Raw genomic sequence first — 24,219 nt, 5'->3', positions numbered from 1 at the left:
ATAGAATTCTCTCTTAGTATTTTTCCCCTATGAAGTGTGGCAATGCATATCAGTGAAGTAAATCCTGATACTAAGACTTCTGGGGACAGGGAAATATCTTCTGCCATCGAAGAAAGACAGACAGGCAGAGAGACAGAAAGAAATACAGAAAGAAAGAAAGGGGGCAGAGATAGAGACAGAAAGACAAACAGTGGACAGGGAGAGAGACAGAAAGACAGACAGGGGGAGAGAGACAAAGAAAGACAGACAGGGGGAAGGGAGAGCGACAGAAAGAAAGACAGACAGAGGGCCAGGGACAGGGGGGAGGTAAAACAGGGAGAAGGGCTGCTGCTGGATAAGGGGAGCAGTGAAGGGGTGGTGGTGGACACAGGGGAGGTAAAAGGAAGGGAGAATGGACAGGGGGAGCATGCAAGGGGTCATGGTGGACAGCCAAAAGAAAGAAAGACAGAAATACAGAAAGCAGCTAAGGAGACAGAGAGAGAAAGAAATAAAGACAGACACACACACATATATTCTAGCACCCGTTAATGTAACGGGCTATAAAAGCTAGTAAAGTGATAAAGTGTTTAACCTATAGATAGTGAAATATGTCAGTTCCTGTAATTTGTTCTATTTTTTTCAACAAGGTTACCTTTTGTATTATTTTCTGAAATCGATAAATGTAAAAACAAACACAATGACCATTTATGTGCAGTATATCAAGACTAAAAAAACTTGACCACCATCTTCCCTTCCTCAGCATCCTGTGTAGATGGCATGACTTAAAGACTTAAGGGCCCCTTTTACAAATGAAGCAGCAGATAGCTAATAATATCATGCACTAAGCACTAATCAACTGCGGTAGCCTGCATTCACTTTCCAGCCAGAATTAACAATCCCTGCAATAAAGGCCTTAGTTAGTTCTACAGAACTTGCCTCCACTTCAGCCATGAACGCCTCCAGTGGATCTTCTTCACTGTCAGAATCAGTCGTTTTCATATTAAATTGCTGCCTAGTAGGAGAGTTCTCAGCAGGAATATATGGCAGATCAATGTTACTGGAATCTTCCTCTTCGTCTTCAAAGTAACTATATCCAAAATACAAGTAGACAGCATTAGTTTCAAGTTTATTATTATTAAAGTTTCAAGTTTATTAAAAAAAAATTTATACTGCTTAATCAAATTTCTAGGCAGTGTACAGAATAAATAACTTTCTTAAAAAAATTAAAATACTAAACAGAACCAGGATGAGTTAGCACATGACCTGCAAAAAAAAAAAAAAAAATCAAACCATCTTTTTTTATGGACCTGCTAGAAATGACTTATTGTTTAGGAAAGTCCCACATTAGCACGCACTAAGTTAATATCTTAGCACATCTTTGTAAAAGGGCCTTTAAGATTGCTAAACCAGAGTAATTCCTGTAGAAAATTTGAATTATTAACTATGGAAAAAAATTCAAACAGCACAACTTACGCATTCTCCTCATCAAAGTTTGCCCGCTTTGATCCAATTTTGTAGAAAGAGGGCAGCTGTGGGGGGCCTAGTTTGCCATATCCACTGGCTGAACTTGAACCAAAAGCACTATGAGATGGCTGAGGAAGCTTTGGGTCCTCCTTCTTCCCTGTTGAAATGGCAAACCCACCAAAACCAAATCCCCTCTTGGTACCAGGTCCACCTTTATTCCAGTTCATGGTGACTGATTATCCTGTCAAAGTAACAAAAGATACCATGTAGTAAATATGGTAGGCAGAAAATCCTCCTGGAGGGATCTACTTGATCTAAACATAATACAGCTAGAAATGAAGCAAACAATCAGTTTGTCCCTGGATTTATATGAGTGTTAGTTACATAAATTTAATTATAAAAATATATGAACTACCTTCCTGAATCCAAAACCAGACTCACTCAAACAAACCATCTATTAAACACCCTCAGAAAAATTTACATTTTGAATTATATTTTTTAGCAGATAACACCTTATCATAACAGCAGAAAAATAATGGACAATAAAGACCAAAACGGTCCTTGCAGTGTCTCAGCAATGGTTTGTCCACTTGGGTAGATACCTATATAAATTCTCATTTGGAGTTTCAACATCCTGATCCCTTTCCACTTACCGAACCCTAAGTAATACCATGTTATTTTGGACTGCCACCCAACGCTTTCCTGTAGATCCTTTAGTTTTAGGTTTCTTAATTGTTATTTCTTCCTCATGCTCTACGTGAGAAGCCCTTGGTGCCAAAAAGCAAAGAAACTAAAACCTGCCATTTACACACACAGCTGGATCTCTATAGTCAATCAATTTGTACCTTTGCTTAATCTTTGTAAACCGCATAGAACTTCACGGTATTGCGGTATATAAGCTGTTATTATTATTATTATAGGTCACCCAAAGTTGGACACAGATTGCAGATTCACATATAAACTAATTAGGCACTATCAATAATTGGTGTTAACAAGCACTTCTTGGCAGTAGTTAGAAGTTAAGCATGGATCTGCCTTACTTCCTGTTCCAAAAGCTAAATTTCATAGTGGCGGGTTAAGGGCATTCCCAGGATTTAGGTGTGATGTCACATCATTTACATGCCTAATTGCCATTGGTTGGGCACCAGCCTTCGACAGGTGTAAATGCTTTTGCCCAAAGTTAGGTGTGAAATAAGCGCTAAGCTACTAGTCTGTAAAGGTCATTCAATGCAGAATACCAGTTTGGCGCAGATCATCCCAGCACCATTCATTCAATTCCCCCCCCCCACAACACAGAGGTTACTACAGGTTTTCTCTCAGTACCCAACCCCCTGCTAAAAGATCTCTAAGGATAAAAGGGAGATGATCAGGGTCAAATACACAAGCCATTTCATAGCTTCAGCACTACACACATTGCAGCTATACAGGATGCAATTCATAATCTGACTGGCTTGCCTTTGAATGCCCATTGCTGGAAGATGTCATACACAAGCTCAAATTATAGACGTGATTCATCTACTCCTCACATTTTTAATACAGCCTATAGAGTTGTGAACCATTCCTTCCTTGAGAAGCATAGTAAGAATGGGTTCTCTTAGCCCCGATAAAAACGCTCTCTTACAAATAGAACATTTTTAGACTTGCCTGCTAATTTTCTTGAGTCCTACTAGATCAGTCCAGAATAGGTGGGTTATGCACTTGCAAAATCTGGACACCTTGCAAATCACCTGTTGCTTAGCATTTTTTTTGGAACAAAGCATATGCAGACCTTTCTCTGAAATCATAATAGCCATAATGGATCAGACCAATGGTCCATCTAGCTTAGTGTCCTGTTTCTAACAGTGACCAATTCAGGTCACAATACCTGACAGAAACCCAAATAGCAAGATTACATGCTACCGGTCCAGGGTAAGCAGTGGCTTCCTCCCTGTATCAACTGCCATGAACATTTCCTTCAGGAACTCGTCCAAACCTTTCTTAAACCCAGCTACGCTAAATGCTGCAACTATATTCTCTGGCAAGTTTCAGAGCTTAATTATTCTTTGAATATAAAAATATTTCCTCCCATTTGTTTGAAAAGTAGAAAGAGAAACATGATGGCAGATGAAGGCCCATCTGCAGCTCCTACTACTTCCTCCTCTCTCTAAGAGATCCCACATGCCTACTCATGCTTTCTTCAACTCTTCTAACAGGAGACTGCCTATGCCATGTTATCTATCACCCTTTCTGTAAAAAAAACGTATTTCCTTAGATTACTCGTAAGCCTATCACCTCTTAACTTCTTCTTATGCCCTCTCATTCCAGAGTTTCCTTTCAAATGAAACAGACTCACTTCAAGTGCATGAAAGCCATGTAGGTATTTAAACGTCTTTATCGTATCTCCCCTCTCTCCTCCAAAGTATACATATTGAGATCTTTAAGTTTGTCCTCATAAGCCTTATGATGAAGACCTCCGACCATTTTAGTAGCCTTCCTCTGGACTGACTCCATCCTCTGAATATCTTTTTGAAGTGTCACCAGAGTTTTATACAGGGGCATCAATACTTCCTTTATCTTACTGGCCATAACTCTCCCTATGCACCCTAGCCACTTTCTATCTTTCGTCATCACCTTTTCAACCTGTTTGGCCACCTTAAGATCACCCTCCTACCATTCCCTTGGGATTTTGCAGCCAAATGCATGACCTTGCATTTCTTAGAATTCCATCTTAGCTGTCAAATGTCAGATTCTTCTTCAAGCTTCACACCATCAGGGCTGCTACTCTATTGCAGATTTTGGTATAATCTGCAAAGAAGCAACCTTACCCGACAGCCCTTCACCAATATTGTTTACAAAATATGTTAAAGAACAGGCCCAATGTTTTATTTGGGGGGGTCCCAGATGGCAGCTCGATAATTTGGTGTTCTAACTGGCTAATACCTCTGTCGTATCTTCCTTTTGAACAGTGCCTCATACTAAAAGAAAGGGGGCTCTGAATGTTATTTAGAAAATCCCAGTTACTATTTTAGGGGAAAAAAGTGGATATTTCCAGATGTTACAAAACAAACTCAAGAACGAAAGAAGTTATTTCTTGCCATGAGACCCGAGATGGTTTCTCTGGGTGCCTCATGTTTGTTTTCATATCCTTGTAAATGCATAAGATACTTGGGGGTAAAATATATAAGTTGTTTTTTTTTTTTTTTTCCTGCGGATCAACTAAGAGCATTTATTGACATGAAGAAATGGGTTACTGGAAATGTTGAGTGTTAGCCATTCCTTAACTGTTTTCTTGCCGGATTTTACCTGTGATTTAGAAACCTCCAGAGGGGGGAGAGGAGGATGGATTGCGCCACCCGGCCCTGCGCGGAGCCCCTTTTGCAACCCCGCCTGGCGTGAAAGGGACTCTAGGCCTTTGCGCCCTGCCAGACCCTTCGCCGCGTAGCCAGAGCTCGACGCTGCGCCTCCTCACCGCCACCCCTTCAGTGATAACAAGAAGAAGAAGAATTCCGCCGTCGTTTCTTCTTCTTCTTCTCTTCCCGCACTTCCAAACTTCAGCACAACCGAGAGACGTTCGAAAGGAGGGGGGAAAAAAAAAACGCACCAGCCACGGCTTCTGCGCCCGAGCGAGAGTGCGCATGCGCCAGCGCGTCCGTGCGTGCCTTACGTCCCAGGAAACGCCGCGGTGGTGGAAGTGCGCCAAATCCTCTCCACCAGCGACGGCTTCTGCGCATGCGTCCGTGCGTGCCTTACGTCCCGCGTCTGTGGAAAGGCGGCGGTGGTGGAAGTGCGCATGCGTCCGTCCGTACGTCCTGGCAGCTCGTAGCGCCGAGGAAACGCTGTGGCGGTGGAGACGGGACGTCCCACGGTGGCAGGTACCGAGCTCGGCCTTCGTGACTTCTTGGCTCGGCCGGACATGGGCTTTTGCTTTCACCTCACGGCTCTCGTCGCCCTTCATTAACCGACTCCTTCATTCGCAATGAAAAACGGACCGTCGCTTCCATTATATGCAAATCTCTCTCATGCATATTCATTAGGCTAGCCTGAAAACCCGATTGGCCTGGTGGTCCTCCAGGCAAGGTTGGGACCACTGGGGGGTGAACTAGTGAACCATAGAGAGGACGACCCAAGCCCATAAGCCACTCTAACCACTGGGAAATGTTAGTCCACCAAAACCCCCCAAAGGGCTATTGGGATTGTAGACAACTGGCTATAGTAGGTTTGGGGGGCTTACCATGACCTGCAAGGGATGTTTATGTGGCACCCCTTTTGTGAAGTTGACAGCACTGCCCTGTAAGTTGCCCACTACTCTGTTGCCATGTCTGGGTGGCTGGTCCATCACTTTGTTGGCCCCTCCCATGTCCAAAAGGTCTTGTTCTAGGTGTTTGGGACAATTTTTTGTTTGAGAATATAGTATAAAGATAGACGTACTAACAGTCTGAACAATCAAACGGCTGGACATTTTTGAACGTATTTTTCAAGAATGGACTTTGGGCGACTAGCGCCCTAGGCCCAAAATGGACTTAGACGTTTGTTTTGACGATGCCCCTCTATCTTAATAACTGAGTGAATAGATAAGACATTGGTCCTAATAACCACAGAAATGGCATGAATTGAACTGTGTGTTTTACCTACTCATTACTGGCCGCAGAATGCATGAAGCAGGTGAGGGTGAAGTTAATTTGTGTGGTATACATGGCTGCACACTGTTAAAATAGAACCGTAGTGCCATTAAATATTTCTCTGCTTTTGAGTTGTGTATATATGAATTTTTTTTTTGCCTGCTCCTGAGAGGATTTGTTGGCATTTTTGGATTTAACTGTCTGGGGTTGTTGTCTTTTCTGTCTGGGGGTTTTGTCTTTTTCTGCATTTAGAAACAAGTGCCTTCAATTTTTAAAAGATGTAGAAGTACAGAAAAATGAAAGCAGATAAAAACCTTATAGCCTATCCAGTCTGCCCATTCATGCTATCTACTAATGCTTACTTTCCCTTAGAGATCCTAGGTACTTGTCACAAGATTTCATGTATTCAGATTGTTTTTGTCTTCATGACCTTCAAAGGGAGACCACTATTCAAATTCACGTTTCAAGTTTATTAAGGGCCTGTTCTACAAAGCTGCGCAGCAACAGCCCCGAAGCCCTTTAAATCTCTATGGGCTTCAGGGCTGTTACCGCGCAGCAGCCTCTAGCACGACTTTGTAAAACAGGCCCTAAGTCTTGATATACCACTTTTACTGACCAAAGCGGTACAAAAAAATAGTTAAAAATCAGGAGAATGACAAAACTAAAAGGAACTATTGAGACAAAAATAAAACGAGCGGAGAAAAGGGTAAGGATACAATATAAAAATAAAAGGAAGAGGTACTGGGAAAAACATCAGGGAAGGAGTTGACTGGAGCAAATATCTTTACTGATTTAAAAGGGGGTTTTTCAGCCTACTTTTGAACAAGGGAAGAGGTGTGATGCATGGACTCAGGTAATTTGCCGTGTTTCCCTGAAAATAAGCCCTAGCATGATTTTTAAAGTTGATCCTAATATAAGCCCTATCCCAAAAATACGCCCTAGTTAGATTGACCACTGAATGTCCCCGACACTCTCTGACGCCATCCCTGACAACAGTGCTGCCCGATTCACTGGTGGCAGTACTTTCTCCCCCTCCCCCAATGAGCAGCATCTTTCATCTTCTCTCACCCATCCCCTTGTGCAGCATCTTTCTATCCCCCTGTGCAGGAGAACCCCCCTGACCCTCCCACCCATCCCTTTACACAGTATCTTTCCATCCTTCCCTCTCATCCCCCGGCGCAGCAGAACCCCACCAACATACGTACCTCCACTCTAAACAGTAGCACTCTGAACAGGCTGCTTTGCAGCCTGCCCCGCTGGAACCTTCCCTGTGCCGCGTCACTGATGATATCATCAGTGATGCAGCAGAGTAAAGACCCTGATGGGGCAGCCACAAAGCAAACTGTTCAGAGTGTTGCTGTTTGGAACGGAGCTATGTTGGTCTCTCGAGAGGGTTGGCGATGCGGGGGATGGGAGGGATAGAAAGATACTGCACAAGGGGATGGGTAAGGGGAGGAAGGATGCTGCACATGGGTGGGGGGGGAGAAAGGAAAGAGAAAGAATTGGGATGGAGGAAGGGAGAGATGATGTTTGTACATGAAAAAAAAATAAGACATCCTCAAAAATAAGCCCTAGTGTGTTTTTTGGACCCAAAATTAATATGACACTCTTATTTTCGGGGAAACATGGTATTCCAGGCATATGGGGCAGTGAGGTGAAAGGAACGAAGTCTGGAATTGGCAATGGAGGAGAAGGGTACAGATAAAAGTAACTTGTCTGAGGAACGGAGGTTTTAGGGAGGCATATAAGGAGAGCCTGAATCATGCTTAAGCGCATCACCTCTGAAACGTTGCAAGTATTGGGAGTCTCTGGCTACTGAGCAGCCTCAAATTTCAGTTAAAGAAAGCTGGCTTGAGGTGGCATAGCATCTTTTCTAACGGTAAGCTGTGTTTGCTGCACTGTGCTACTTACTAACCAAAAATGGAGTTGGGGAAAACGGAATCTTCTCCTCTTCTGCCCCCAACTAGGGGACCCTCATTTGATCTTAAACCACTGCCACCTTGGTTGATCTTTGGCTTTCCTCCCACTTTCTTCATGAACAGTATTAACACAAAGCCAATTCATTTATTTACTCTTTCTGCAGGAACAATGCCCAAAATATTTGCTCTTTTTGCCATCTCTTGCCTGCTTTGGGGTTTCTCTATGGCGAAGTTCGATGAATTTGATACTGGCGATGACATGGCAGAGTATGATGATAATGACTTTGCTGAATTTGAGGATGTCATTGATGATGTAGTCACAGAACCACCAGAGCGGGCCATCACTATTGAGGAAGATGAAGAAGAGGCCACTATTGAAGTGGAGGATCAAGATGAAAATCAAGAAGACTTTGAAGATGCAGATACACAGGTAACATGGGGGCCAGGGCTATTGGCATAGGAATAGAGGTGGGGGGACACCATTTCCTCCCAGTTGTTGCCTTCTGTTACTTGCAGAGCAATGGGAGTTTATTTATTTTAATTTATTTATTTAGATTTTTATCCCGTCCTCCCAGTAGCTCAGAACGGTTTACAAGTAAACATTCACAATGGAGTGAATTGGACATACAAGATTATACAGTAGATTTAAATACTTGGACATACGAGACTGTGCAGCAGTTTAGATTTAGGGACTATACAGCAAATTAAGAACAGTAGTTTAAATATAAGTAGTTTAGTTTAGATACAAGTTATTTGAGTATAGGCTGAGAGTAGACTATACAGAAATTTAGGCAGAAGATTAGAATGGAGAAAGAAGGGTAGAGGTGGGGTTTAAGGGGGTTGGGTGTAGACCTTTAGTTGAAGAGGAGGGTCTTTACCATTTTCTGGAATGTCATTAGTGAGTTCTGTAGTCTGAGTTGAGGGGGGAGTTGGTTCCAGAGTTGGGGAATGAAGTGGCTTTAGGAGCGTTTGCGGGCGGTTTCTGAGAGGAGGAACCTTCCGGGGGGGAATGCATAGGCATATCTCCGTTTCCGAGCGGAGGGTGCGGGTGGAGATGTAGATAGGTAGCTTGGATTTTATGTAGGAGGGGGTGGTGGCATAAATTATTTTGTGTGCTATTGCCAGGGCCTTGAATGCACAGCGTTGGCTAATTGGGAGCCAGTGTTCAGCGTGGAGTGCTGGGGAGATGGGATCATGGTAGTTGAGGCTGTGTAGGAGGCGGATAGCTGCATTTTGGACCTGTTGGAGGCGCTTGAGATCTCTTTTGGTTATTCCATTAAATAGGGAGTTGCAGTAATCCATTCTGGAGAGGACATATGCGTAGAGGAGTTGGCTAGGTCAGGTGTGGAGATGTAGGGTTTGATCCTTCTCAGTTGGCGGAGGTAGTAGAAGGAGGTAGAGACTACTTGGGATATGTGGGTGGATAGGGATAGGTGTCCGTCTAAGGTTACTCCTAGGCTGCGTACTTGATCTGTTGCCATTCGTAGTTTAGCCGTGGAAACAAGCTCCTATTTTTCTGTGAGGAATTTAAAAATGCTGGTCCTGGGAATGGGAAAGGAGGGCTGAAAACTGGCAGGGGCTGGGGACACAAGGGGCTAGGTGGGAGAAGGGCTGGAGCTTAAAAGGATTCTGAAATAAGGGCTAAGGCTGGGGATGGCAAAAGGGACCTTAGGCTGGTGGATGTTAGGGTTGATAAAAGAGTTCTGATGCTGGGGGCAACTAGTAGAAGAGGGCTGATGTTGGGGTAGGGAGAAGGAGGTTGAGAAGGAATCAAATACTGTGCATGGGAGAAGAAGGCTGGGGACTGACAGAGAGACTGGTGGGAGAGAGGGCTGGAGGCTGATGGCAGGGGCTGTGTTAGAGAAAGAAGGACATTTCTTGTGCAACAGGACTGCTAGCCTTGATCAGCAGGTTAAACCCCCATTAGTTGCGAGGGTTGTAGAGAGCCTTCTGGTTGTTTTCATGCTCCACCTCCAATCACTCAAATACTAACATGTAGTAAATGACAACAGATAAAAGACCTAAATGCCCTGCCATGCATTACAATCTTTGAAGTGTCTTTTTATTATTTTTTTTTTCTTTGTTTCTTTTGGGCTACAAACCTTAGATGTTCACCAAGTACTGTTCTTAGGTTCCAACTACTGGAGTTTCTGTTGAAGCTTACTCCAACCATCTCCTTTGCAGGATTCAGACCATGAAAGTTTGCCCATTCATATTCTATTAGAAATCCTCTGTGTTCATCCCAAGCTGTTTGTAATTCAGTCACCGTTTTTCTCTCCATCACCTCCCTCAGGAGGGCATTCCAGACATCCACCACCCTCTCCATGAAAAATAATTTCCTAACATTATTCCTAAATCTACCACCCCTCAACCTCAAATTATGTCCTCTAGTTTTACCAATTTCATTTCACCCGAAGCACTATTAGCACCTTAAAATTTAACTGTATTGGTTTTTAAAGCTGTTATTTTATATTTTATGTTTCAGTTTCAATATTTCTGTGGTTTTATCCTTACTTTGCTTTTAATTTGTTCCAGCTGAATTGCCCGGTACATGAATTACTTAAACAGGCTCTTTGCGGCACATGCCGCAAAGGAGCACGCTTAAGGAGCATCTCCTTAAGCGCGCTCCTTTGTGCGCGACTGGTACCGAACAATGTTACAGGACATTCAACAAAAAAATTTTTCGGTAAACATTTTTTGGTGAGTAAATGTTTTAAACGTCTGTTAACTTTAATGGTTATTTGTCTCCATATTATTCCCGGAACTTTTTCGGCCATTCCTTGTCAAAAAATTTCTTTAGCATTATTTCAAAACTCCTATTTAGAGACCTCATTAGTCTTAGTCTATGACCTTAACTTATCTTATCACATGGAGCCATACACAGCAAATATTCCAACTATTTGTGGTCATCGACCACATAAACCACTTCATAAATTAAATAATTTGCCCATCAGTGACTGTGCAAATATTTCTGTAATTGATCATTATTCATCTTCTTCCAAGTTTTCCACCTGTTTTAATTCTACTAAAACCGCCCTTACATTTGGTTTAATTAACGTTCGATCCCTTAAGACTAAATATCATCTAATTAAAGATCTTATTATTCATCATTCATTTGACGTATTATGTATAGTGGAAACTTGGCTCATGGATGGAGAAGAGGCTTATCTTTCATATGCCTGTCCCTCGGGCTTCTCATTTTTTTTCAATCACCGCTCCTACAAACGTGGTGGGGGATTGGCAGTATACTTACGTGACTCATTAATTCTGCATTAAAAACACACGATTCTACTAACTCTACTATTGAGTCATTGCAATTCTCATTAAAAACAAATCCTAATTTAGATATACTACTAATCTATGTACCCCCGCCTATTAACAACAACACTCTTCAATTATTAGAATCTTTGATCTTTGATTTTGGTTCATCCTCTATTAACCCACTAATTCTGGGGGACTTTAACATACATTTCGATGATCTAAATAACAATTACACTAAAGATATTCTTTCTCTTCTGAATCAAATTGATTTTTGCATACTCCTTTCTCATTCTACACATCAAGCTGGTCATACTATTGATATGGCCATTGCACCAGCGGCAATGACAAAAAATTTTTCAATTAGTTCTTTTATATCTGTCCCATGGTCAGATCATTTTTTAATTCCAATAAGATATTTTTCTCCTACCATTAAAAACGAGACTGTTGGTAAAATCACCAAATTTAGAGATTTTAATAAATTATCTGCTAATCAACTTGCTGATAACTTCCATTTTACACCTTCTAACTCTAAATCTATTACTGTAGATGATTATCTATCTTTATGGAATGAGAATATACAACTTTTACTTGATAAAGTAGCTCCGTTTCAAACTAAATTTATTTCAGCTAGGAAATGTTCTAATCCTTGGTTTACTGCAGAACTCTCATTAATTAAAAAACAAATGAGATCCCTTGAACGCTGTTGGTGAAAAAACAAAACTCAAACTAATTTAGAAAAATTTAAAATTCATTCCAATATGAACAAGGAAAAAATAAATCAAGCTAAAAGGAAATATTACTCAAATCAAATTTCAAAAACTAAAAACGTTTCTACTCTATATAAAATATTAAAAACAATTACTCCATCTTCTAAAAAACTGGAACACTCTTCAAATCAGTTACCAACAGCACAAGAACTTGCAACCCATTTTGTTGAAAAAATTAAAAATATTAGAGAAAAATTTGGTATTAATGATGAATCTCTCATTGAACAAATTGATACAATTACTTTCTCTGTGTTATCTGCAAAATGCACACAATTTCATCTTCCCTCTCTTGAAGAATTAAAATCAATAATCAAAACAATTAACAGTAAAGGTATGCAAAACGAATCTATCCCGCCATTTATCCTTAAACAACATTTCGATTTTTTCGGACCATTAATACTTTTTTTGATCAAAGAAAGTCTACAGCATAGCACTATGCCATCGGCCTGGAAATCCTCTATTATCCATCCCATTGTCAAAGATCACAAAATAAGTATCGAAGAGAAATCAAATTATAGACCAATCGCCAATATCCCATTTCTCGCAAAGATAATAGAGAAAATTGTTTTTAATCAAATATCAAAACTATATAGAGCAAACAAACATTTTACACCCCAATCAAACCGGCTTCAGGCAAAACCATTCCACTGAACATTCCCTGATAGGTATGACATCCTCAATACTCTACCATCTGGATCACCATTCTTACGTCCTTCTGATTTCATTAGACCTCTCGGCAGCATTCGATACAGTTGATCATAACCTTTTATTAAATAGATTAGAATCTATTGGCATTTCCGAGCAAGTCCTTCTTTGGTTTAGGTCCTATTTTGATAATCGAATTTCTATAGTTTCTTTCAACGATTCCACATCTTCAAGTTTCTCTACCTCCTATGGTATTCCCCAAGGCTCTATTTTATCTCCTCTTCTCTTCAATATTTTCCTTTCACCCCTTATGACTCTTTGTCAATCTATCGGTTTCTCAGTATTCGCTTATGCTGACGATATACAACTTTTACATCCCCTTGACCCCAATAATCCGTCTGAAATCGCTGCTATTAATGACAAACTTAAACAGATTCATCTATGGTTGGACAATAATAGACTGTCCTTAAACATTAATAAAACCAACACGTTACTCTTCCCTTGGAAAGAAAACCATAAAATAGCGGTTCCTATTAATATACAGGGAATTACGCTCAAACAAATAAACAAAATCTGGATTTTAGGTGTCATCCTAGATGAAAATTTAACTTATCACGACCACATTAGCGATGTGGTCAAAACTACTTTTTACAGGTTACGTCAAATCCGCTCTATCTCAAAATTCCTGTGTCCCAAATCTTTAAACACACTAATTCATTCATTGATCATTTCAAAAATTGACTACTGTAATGCTTTATTCAAAGGAATGGCCCAAAAAGAAATCAGAAGATTACAGATTATCCAAAACACATCTATCAAATTAATTATGGGGGCCAAAAAGTTTGATCATGTCACCCCTTTACTACAAAAGGCACATTGGCTCCCAGTTACACACCGAATATTATATAAATTATCTTTACTCACCTTTAAATCTTTGCTTCACAAAACTCCATCTTTTATTTATAAAGTATTAATTCCATACTCCCCTCAAAAAACTTTACGTTCCAATGAACAACTTTTATTGGTCATTCCCACTCTTAAATTCATAAATACCCGAAGACAATATATCTTCACTGTTACAGCACCACAAACATGGAATTCTCTCCCACTTTATTTAAGGGAGGAGAAAAATCTTGATAAATTCAAAAGCCAACTTAAGAGCTTTCTTTTTAAAGACGCTTTCAATATTTAATTGAAATGCCAATTGCTCTTTATAACTCCCTTTCATTTTAGTCAGCTATGTATACTATTTCAAAAAATTATTTTGTTTTCCCTTTCCTTTTGTATTTTACCCTTAACGGTCCCTCCTTTCCTATTATAAATTGTATTTCTTTCCCCTCTATCCCAGTGTTTCCTGTTGTAATTTGTCTAGTTTTTAAATGATTTTTATATTTTTACTATATTATTGTTATTGTTTTATCATGTATTCTTTGTATATGTAAATCGCTTAGTAATTGTGATAGGCGATCAATCAAATAACGAATAAACTTGAAACTTGAAACTTCTCTGGAAAAGATGTGGTCCTATAGTAATACCTTTCAAATATTTAAACATCTGTATCATATCTTTCCTGGCCCTCTTCCAGTCTCTCCTTATATGTCTTTTGACTCGAATCCCTTACCGTTTTTTCGCTTTTCTCTGGACTGCTTCAAGTCTTCACCATATACAGTCTCCAAAACTGAACACAATACTCCAAGTGGGGCCTCACCAACAACCTGTAGAAGGGCATCAACACCTCTTTTCTTCTGCTGGTTACGCCTCCCTCTCAGCATCCTTCTGGCTACAGCCAACAATTTGTCACACCATTTTGTTGCCTTCAGATCCTCAGACACTAGCACCCCAAGGTCCCTCTCCCTGTCCTTTCATATCAGTATCTCACACGTCCCTATTGGATATCTACTCCCCAAATTCATCACTCTGCACTTTGCAATAAATTTTATTTAGCGGCTGCTCATGCAGGGTCCCATAGCGGTCCAAGATCTGGACTGCTTTGATCTTAAGGCTTGGCTCTTAAGCATGCGGCATTGACAGCTAGGGGCTATTCATCTACGTTCCTTGCTACACTCCTCCAGACTAAGTGACATTCCATTGTGGCGGCCTATGGGAGAGCCTGGAGATGTTTTCTGGCTTGGTGTGAGAAGGCTCAAGTGGTTCCCTCGGCCCCTTCACAGTCCTGGACTTCTTGCAAACTGGCATCAGGAAGGGACTAGCGGTTTTTTTGCTATGTGTTCACATTGTGAGTCTCTCCTGCTTGTGTCCTGCTGCTCTCAGGAGTTCCCTGGCATCTTATCTGGATGTTGTCCGCTTCTTGCGGGGGGAGGCTGAGGCCTCCCTTGTGACTGCCTTGTCAATGTGGAATTTGAACCTGGTTCTCCACTCACTGGCTCGTCCGCCCTATGAACATCTGGATCACATCTCTCTGGAAGATCTCGCCATCAAGCCCGTTTTCCTTGTAGTGGTCTCTTCTGCGCGTATGAAATCGGAGCTACAAGTTCTTATGTGCAAAGATCCTTTTCTCCGCATCACGGATTCTGCGGTCCTCTTGAGGACCGTGCCTTCCTTTCTTCCAAAGTTGGCTTCAGAGTTAATATAAATCAGGAAGTTTGGCTATCCGCCTTTGTTCCTTCGGATTCCAAGTCCAAGGACCGTATTTAACAGTCCCTGGCCATGAGGCATCTCCTGAGATACCTAGAGGCCATGAATGACTTCCGACTTTCGGGCCATCTTTTTGTGCTGGTGAGTCCTGCCCAGAGGGGTAGATCTGCTTCTAAGGCTTCCATCTCTAGATGGATCCGGGGGCAATTTCCGCTGCTTATGTGTCAGCGGGGAAGAAGCCTCCCCTTGGGTTGAAGGCTCATTCTGCCAGAGAACTGGCTTCCTCTTGGGCCAAATCAACAGCTGTTTCTCCTGAGGAGATTTACAGGGCGGCCACTTGGGCCTCTCTCTCCATACATTCACAAAGTTCTACCAGCTTGCTCAGACAGCTGAGTAAAATGTGGCTTATGGGGCTTCAGTCCTGACGGCGGGCTCATCGGCCCCCTGTGATGTTCTGGGACTGCTCTGATAACATCCGTACCATTCAGCCTACAGAGGGATTGTACAAGAACGAAAGATTAGGTTTCTTACCTCTACTAATCTTTCTTATAAACCTCTTCTGTAGGCTGAACACCCACCCAGATTTTCTATCCGATTCGCAGGTCGCCTGACCAGTAACAGCTAAGCTGGATTTTTGTCTTTGACCAGCCTTGCTGAGCATTCCATACTTGTCCCTTAACGTAAGGTTTATGGGGTTCTCAGGTGGTTGCCCCCTTCTGAACCCTCAGGCTGTATCTCCTTTATACAAATGTGTACAGTTCCAAATTGTTCAAAGTTTAATCTTTATGCAGTGTTTCGCCTTCAGAAAATAATGTTGAAATTGTTTCTCTTGAGCAGAACTGATTATGCAGCAGGGAGTCCCGGCACCCCCCCCCCCCTCTCTTTTCTTGTGTTTCCTGTTTGCTATAGATCTACCTGGCTTGTGTACTGACTGAGATTCCAGGGGAGTGTCACAGGATATGACCATAGAAAACAATGACAATCTATTAATGATGCATGCCTCTTTAAATTGCTAAATAACTTTCTTTTCTGATTTATAGCCATGCTGATTTCTAGCCATGAAACAATAAACTTTACCGATTATTATTTTGAGTCCTACTAGTTTCATAATTGGATGGAAAATTGGTTCAGATTTGCTCAGATTTTCTTCTTGGTTCTTTCCTCTGTTGATTTCAATTAGTTCTTTGATGCTTTCCCTAGAATGACACTGCCAAAAAGTCACAATTTCTTTGCTCTTCTGTTACAGGAAGGTGATGCAGAAAGTGAACCATATGATGATGAGGAATTTGAAGGCTATGATGACAAACCAGACACAATGCCCAGCAAAAGTAAAGACCCTATAACAATTGTTGATGTAAGGATCATTTTATTTTGTTTATTTTTTTCTACATTTTGCTTTCTGATTGAAATGAAATTATTTCCTTTCCCCCCCCCCCATGAGAGCTAGTGTTGTTCATTACTTATCAGCCACATGCCACTTTATTTAAGATCAGCAGCAGGTGAATTGCAGAATTTTGCAGAAGTACTGAAACAGAGATAGAGATGTGGGGCCGATGCAGAAAGCCACATGACAGAGCTGCACGTCGGTGGCTCAATGTGTGGTTTCTACTGCAAAATTAACTACAAAATACAACATGGCTATTCAGTAATTAGTGAACATGCAAATTACTGCTGCATTAAAAGTGGCTCTTTCAGTGCAAGTGTAGTGATTTGGCTCACACACTGACAAGATGAGGGACATTTATAAAAAACCAATATTGCCAAATCTGTAACTGCCCCAACATCCCTTCCCCTAAACCCAGTGCCCTTGCTCCCGACTTTAAAATGAATTCCGGGTGTTTAGTGGCATCCCCATTTCCACTCCCTGACATGACCACCCCTCCTACCCCCAACTTTAAAAAATTCCCTGGCGACTAGCAGCACCCCTCCCCTGACATAAAATCTTCCTGTGCAAGCAGCAGCCAATTCATTAAGGCACCTTAACTCACAAATCTTTTAGAGAAGGCATCAATCATTTTTTCGGCTCCATCTCCTTGTCCCTCTGGGTAGAGCCCCCTCGCTTCAGTTTTATCTTCTGCAAGTCAGTTGAGATTGTGTCTTTTCCTCTGCTCTGCGTTACATTTATTATTTTGGGGTTTTATTTTGACCTTTGTGAGGCTTCCCTGGGCTACAGAGGTTCCCAATAATCCTAGGGCAGCTCTACCTGGGAGAGGATACAGACACTGTAATCTGTAGCTGGGAGGGTCACCCTTCTTAAAGGGGACATACCCTAAGACTTGGAGCTCACAGAAGATCTCTTAGGTGCGGTGCGCCCCTGCAGAGTTCATGCTCTTGAACGCAGACTGATCAGACTCTGTAACTGGCTGTTGGAGGCTGTGGTTCCCCACCCCCACCCTGAAGATTCGTGTGGAGTGAGGGTTTCAGGCTTTCTGAGCTTGGAGTGTTGCAGCCTGAAGACTCTGGACTCATTTCCTGCTTGTTTGAAGCATAAGAACATAAGAATTGGCTCTGCTGGGTCCATCATGCCCAGCAGTCCGCTCACGCTGCAGCCCTTAGGTCAAAGACCAGTGCCTTAACTGAGACTAGCCTTATCTGCTTACGTTCTGGTTCCTCAGGAACTTGTCTAACTTTGTCTTGAAAATTACTAAAAACACAACTATTTGATAATGTTAATGCTTTTAATCTATAGGCATTATGTATCTTCTAGAAATAGCTTTGGATGTTCAGCCTTATCTTGCTGTGAACCGCCTAGAACCTTTTACTGGTTTGGCGGTATACAAGAAATAAATAATTATTATTAGCTAGGTTAAGTTGATATTGTAATTCACATTGAACTCTAGTGGTATATGTGGGCTATAAGTGATGTGTTGATATTGGTACTGAAATTCCTCAATCTTGTTTAAGGTCCCTGCTCATCTGCAGAACAACTGGGAGAGTTACTACATGGAGATCCTGATGGTAACTGGCCTCCTTGCTTACATCATGAACTACATCGTTGGCAAGAACAAAAATAGTCGCCTGGCCCAGGCCTGGTTCAGTGCACACAGGGAGCTGCTGGAAAGTAATTTTGCCCTTGTGGGTGAGTTGAGCACGCTCGCTCCAATTACCTCTGAAGTCCAGTTGATACTGTGCACATGCAAGCAGCTAGGCTGAAATAAATGCAGTTTAGCTTTAACTTCCTGTTCAAATATCCACCAGGACACATAAGGAAAATACTTAAGAGTACCTGATAAAGAAATTGTACAGTACACCACTCTGAACTTCTCCAAGATAGAATTTGTGTCTGAAGTGGGGATATTAAGGCTCTTACCCAGTTAAACGGGATGCTATTTTGTGGATAGTGTAGGGGCAGAGTTGGCAATTAATCCAGTTACCTAATAAGTTAACTGAGCCAATCAGGCCTTAGGCTCTGTACTGCCATTTTGGACTTGCAGGCCTTGAAGCAGGAGGAACTGAGCATCCCTCTTGCTCTCAACTTCTGACAAGGGTGCGGGAGTTAGGGGAGCATTTGGTGGTAGGAAGGAGTGGGCATCTCTCCTGCCTTTATTTTATTTTATTTTTTTTTTTTGGGGGGGTAGGGGATGGTTTATGAGGTGTGCCAGGCACGAGGGGTGCCTCAGTTGGCAGGAGGTGGGCATCCCTCCTGCCATTTTTCACTGCCGCAGGTTGCTGAGGCAGGAGGGAGTGAGCATCTCTTCTGTCTCTCACGAGGACAGCCATCATTGTCGGGGGGGGGTGCTGCGGCTCATAATCAATGGGAGTGGCTTGGCTCATGTTTTTTTGGGTGGTTTTTTAACAGGGCAGCTATTATGCATGTGTAACACACACACAGCATCTGTGTCCATTAAAAAAAAATTTCAGGGCTGAACTATCAATAGGACAAGTAAGCAACTGGTCTTGACCAGTCGCTTTTCTTGGATTGCTAAAAGTGATCACTTATTTCAGTATTAATGGCCTTATTTGCAAGGCCTGATCGGAAAATGAGCGATCCTGCAGAAAACAACGTGGTGAACCGTTTTCTGCTACAGGTCAGCAAATCTGATGGTCACTAAACCAGTTTAGCGGCAATGGTTAGACAATCTCTGACTGTAGTGCAACCCGGACATGGCCCAGCATTTGAATATCTGGGCATAAAAACAGCAGCAATGAAAAAAATCACTGACTGCCACCAGCTGAATATTGCAGTGTATTTGTTTTTATTTTTGCTTATAACATGCAGCTTATTCCAGACTTTACTATAATTCACGATATCAAATCATAATAAGTACCATTTATTCTTTGGTTTTAGGGGATGATGGAACAAGTAAAGAACCCACAAGTACTGGAAAACTGAACCAAGAAAATGAACATATTTATAACCTTTGGTGCTCGGGCAGGGTGTGCTGCGAGGGTATGCTGATTCAGCTTAAGGTTAGGGGCATTTTTCTTTTGGCAGAACAGTAAGCAAATCTTTGATGGGGTCATGGCAAGGCCCAAAAACTTAAATCCAAAGAGTGATTCTCTATTTATGTTCTGCAGTCTATTGTACTCTACATATTACATAAGAAAATCTGTGACGCTCACCTCTTGAGTATCATTTAGCTCATCGGGTTTTTGTTAACTGAACTAGAGCAAGTGATGGGAAAGATTTTTAAAAGCTGGACTATAGTTAAGACATAAGAGAATAACCTTACTGGGTCAGACCAATGGTCCATCAAGCCCAGTACCCATTCTCACTAGTACCTGGCCAAAACCCAAGGTGTAGCAATATTCCATGCTACCGATACAGGGCAAGCAGTGGCTTCTCCTGTGTCTTTCTCAATAACAGTCTATGGACTTTTCCTCCAGGAACTTGTCCAAACCTTTCTTAAAACCAGTTATGCTATTTGCTCTTACCACAAACTCTGGCAATGCGTTCCAGAGCTTAACTATTCTCTAAGTGAAAAAAAATTACCTCCTATTGGTTTTAAAAGTATTTCACTGTAACTTCATCGAGTGTCCCCTAGTCCTTGTAATTTTTGACGGAGTGAAAAATCAATCTACTTGTACCCATTCTACTCCACTCAGGATTTTGTAGACTTCAATCATATCTCTCCTCAGCCTTCTCTTTTCCAAGCTGAAGAGCCCTGACCATTTTAGTCTTTCCTCATACGAGAGGAGTTCCATCCCCTTTACCATCTTGGTCGCTCTTCTTTGAACCTTTTCTAGCGCCACTATATCTTTCTTGAGATAAGGAAACCAGAATTGAACGCAGTACTCCGCATGAGGTCACACCATGGAGCGATACAGGGGCATTATGACATTCTTAGTTTTGTTAATCATCCCTTTTTTAAATAATTCCCAGCATCCTGTTTGCTTTTTTAGCCGCCACCGCACATTGGGCGGAAGGTCGAGTTAAGGAACTAGGTCTTTAGCACTCAGACTTAATGGGGTGGGTCAGTAGAGTGGGCAGACTTGATGGGCTATAGCCCTTTTCTGCCGTCATCTTTCTATGTTTCTAACCCCCAAGGTGGACCATAGCATCCGGTAACTGTGCTTCAGGTTATTCTTCCCAATGTGCATTACTTTGCATTTGTCCACATTAAATTTAATTTGCCATTTGGACGCCCAGTCTTCCAATTTCCTAAGGTCTGCCTGTAATTTTTCACAATCCGCATGCATTTTAACAACTTTGAACAGTTAGTGTCTTCTGCATATTTAATCACCTCACTCATCGTTCCAATTTCCAGATCATTTATAAATAAGTTAAATAGCACAGGTCCCAGTACAGACCCCTGCGGCACTCCACTGTTTACTCTTCTCCATTGAGAAAAATTACCATTTAACCCTACCCTCTTTTCTATCCGCTAACCAATTCCTAATCCACAACTGAACTTTGCCACCTATTCCACACCACTTTAATTTTCTCAGGAGCCACTCGTGAGGAACTTTACCAAAAGCTTTCTGAAAATCTAGATCCACTATATCAACTGGCTCACCTTTATCCACAGGTTTATTCACACTTTCAGGTTTCAAGTTTTATTAAGGTTTGTTGTATACGCAATATCATACTTCAATGCGTATAACATTTTAAAAAAATAGGGGCCAATTAAGGTGGGTGGGGTAAATTTTCCAAATTTTTATAGGTACCATCAGGTCTATATTTTACGTCAAGGTATGTATTGGGTCCTCCCGGAGCTCATTGAATATACTCCTGATTGGTTATATTTGGAATGGCGACTCATGTTTCCTTTACATCTTTCTCATGTTCTCAGTATCAAGATGCCCAGATTATACAAAGAAAATAGAATTTTAATGGACACATGGAAAACCTTAAGATTTGTTAGTAATTTAACAGCTATTCCTATAAATAAATCAACTAATCAATCCATATGGCTAAACTCCAAGATTCAAATTGGCGGATTCAAAGTCATTTGGAAGCATTGGATAATTGCAGGAATTAGAAATTTAAATGATGTCATCTCTAATGGTAAACTGCTGGATTTTACACAATTGCAACATAAATTTGGGCTTCATAAATCACAATGTTTTCGCTGGTTGCAATTGAAGCAGGCCATTCAGGCGGGGTTCCCTGAATGGAAAAATCTTAATACTCAGTCCAGTTTGGAATTCTTATGTTTTCAGGCGGACTTTCTGGGTCACCAGGCCGCACAGTGGTATAAATCTATTAGTGATTTGGTTAATAAAAAAACCTAAAAATGGTCTGAGGGATATTTGGAGCATTGAGATTAAGCATCAGATTTCAGCATCTCAATGGCCACAAATTTGGTCTTGGAAAATGAGATGTACAATGTCAGCGTCTATGAGACAAACTTGGTTTTTTTTGTTACATAGAGCTTTTTGGACCCTAGTTAGATTACAAAAATTAAATAGTTCCTTGTCCAATAGGTGCTGGCATTGTAAATTAGAGGTTGGGACTTTGGATCTTCTTTTATTCTACTGTCCCCATAACTTAGCCTTTTGGAACTCAATCTGGGATCAAATAAATTGTTTATTGGAAAACCATGTAGCGTTATCATATGATACTGTGATATTTGGAATGTCTATGAGAAAAAAAAGTCAGATATCAGCGAGTAACAACAAACTTTTAATGATTTTGACTGGAGTTGCCATCCAACATATTACTAATAACTGGAAGGATCACAGTAGGCTTAATTTTAATTTTTGGTGGAACTCAGTATGTCACATATATAGAATGGAAAGATCAATAGCGGTACAGAATGGAAATTATAAAAATTTTATTAAAATATGGGAGCCATTAACATCTTTCTGTCATGATTAAATGCCATTTTTCTATTAATTACACATCATTCAGTATTGGGTGGGGGGTGGGATTCAAATTATATGATCTTATAATGAATAGAGGGTTTTGAGGGAGGGTGGGATGAGGGTTACTTTTTTAATTATAAGATATAATGATAAGATGTTCAAGTGCTCAAGCTAAATGTGTTTATTATATAATATTTGTACACTTGATGTAAGTTTTAAAATGAAAATTAAAAAAAAAAATAGGGGACAAACAAAACATTTTTTATACAATTGATTACAAATTATATACGTTCTAATACATAACTGATACAGAAGGCGAGGGGGAAGAACTACAATCTTTAAAGAAAGAGAAGAAACACTTAGGGAAGAACACGTATGGTGGGAACACAAAAGAGAGAAAAAACAAACAAACAAAAAAAGGGATATAAAGGCAGAAATGATTGTAGAAAAAAAGATAAATTTACGACCTACTCGTAGGTCTAATTAAGATCTAAAAAATTTAGTAATTCTTAAGCTATCTATGTTTCAAATGCGTCCTTATACAGGAAGCTTTTTAAGGAACGCTTGAATTTATCTTCTTGTTTGTTTTTGGGTTATGCCATGATATAAGGTGTTGCAATAGTCAAGCCTAGAAATGATTAATGAGTGTACTAGAATGTTAAGAGCTTCAGGTTTTAAAACTTTTGATAAGGATCTAATGAGACGTAATTTATAAAAACAATTTTTAACCACTGAACTAATCTGGTCATGATAAGAAAGTTCCTGATCTAATATTACTCCCAATATTTTCGTTGTAGTTACTATTTGGAGAGGGCTATTGTCTAGGAATATCTGCGATGAAAATTTAAGGTCATTTTTCCATGGGAAAAACATTACAGAAGATTGTGTTGCGTTCAGGGCCAACATATTATCCTTAAGCCATTGGCTTATTTGTTTTAACTTGTTATTTATAGTTGTTATCTCATTGAAATCTTCTGTATTTAAAGGGTACAAGAGTTGGATGTCATCTGCATATGCAAAAGAAGAGAATCCAATAGAATGACTGAGGGTTAAAGAAGTCAAGCAGATTTAGCGTGCACTAAATGCGCACCTTAATAAAAGGACCCCTTAGTCTGAGTAGAAATATAGGGTTACAACCTCTCCAACTCCACGCCGGCTCTGTGATGTAAACAAAAGAAATACAAAAGACTTTTCCTCTCTCTTTTAGGTCCTAGTTCACGCTTGCTGTCTAACACCAGCTCTGGCAGGATTCACATTTCAAAACTGACATATTGTAATTGCAAAACAGAAAATAAAATTATTTTTTTCTACCTTTTTTTTGTCTGGTCATTATTCAAATCATTTTGGTTCCAGACTCTGGTGTTCTTCTGATAACTCGCTTGCCAGGGTTTCCCGTGCTAACCAGCCATCTTCCATCTCTGTCCTCTCCTTCCATTTCCCTTCCCTACCCCGGAGGACTGGCATCTTTCCCTTTTTTTCATCTCCATCCCCGTAGCTGCAATGATGGACCCCACCATCCCCAGATCCACCATCTCTCCGTTTCTCAACTCATCCAGCATCTCTCCCTTAATAAAAAATTTAGCCCACAACTTAGTCTGATTTAGATTTTGGCCCCTTATGTGATTGAGTTTGACACTCCTGGTCTAAAATGTTTCACCTATCTACTGGAAAAGAGCTTACCAGGGTAAGCACCGAATCTTCATATTCTTTAAATGGATGACTATTTAGAGCAGTGGTTCCAAA

General features: G+C 40.9%; 2 protein-coding genes across 4 annotated transcripts in view; one reads left to right on the top strand and one right to left on the bottom strand.

Moving 5' to 3' along the window:
* The window catches only part of DDX42 (DEAD-box helicase 42), a 75,376-nt gene extending 70,307 nt beyond the window's left edge, over positions 1-5,069 (bottom strand). Inside the window, exons 1-3 of one of the 2 annotated variants that reach the window (XM_033918155.1) lie at positions 4,726-5,069; positions 1,453-1,684; positions 916-1,066 (exon numbers count right to left, since the gene is read on the bottom strand). In XM_033918155.1, coding sequence (XP_033774046.1) covers positions 916-1,066; positions 1,453-1,670 — 369 coding nt within the window. In that variant the 5' untranslated portion in view covers positions 1,671-1,684; positions 4,726-5,069. Of the gene's footprint in view, positions 1-915; positions 1,067-1,452; positions 1,685-4,725 lie in introns of those variants that run through there. The other variant, XM_033918156.1, reaches the window with a different exon arrangement.
* A 73-nt stretch (positions 5,070-5,142) lies between these two features.
* The window catches only part of CCDC47 (coiled-coil domain containing 47), an 87,770-nt gene continuing 68,693 nt past the window's right edge, over positions 5,143-24,219 (top strand). The window contains exons 1-5 of one of the 2 annotated variants that reach the window (XM_033918158.1): positions 5,143-5,294; positions 8,125-8,390; positions 16,475-16,582; positions 18,133-18,307; positions 19,517-19,638. In XM_033918158.1, the coding sequence (XP_033774049.1) occupies positions 8,130-8,390; positions 16,475-16,582; positions 18,133-18,307; positions 19,517-19,638 (666 nt within the window). In that variant the 5' untranslated portion in view covers positions 5,143-5,294; positions 8,125-8,129. Of the gene's footprint in view, positions 5,295-5,946; positions 6,085-8,124; positions 8,391-16,474; positions 16,583-18,132; positions 18,308-19,516; positions 19,639-24,219 lie in introns of those variants that run through there. The other variant, XM_033918157.1, reaches the window with a different exon arrangement.

The sequence above is a fragment of the Geotrypetes seraphini genome, chromosome 13 (assembly GCF_902459505.1).
Source record: "Geotrypetes seraphini chromosome 13, aGeoSer1.1, whole genome shotgun sequence".
NCBI lineage: Eukaryota > Metazoa > Chordata > Amphibia > Gymnophiona > Dermophiidae > Geotrypetes > Geotrypetes seraphini.
The sequence above is the reverse complement of the archived record's forward strand: the minus strand, read 5'-3'. Positions and strand labels throughout refer to the sequence as shown.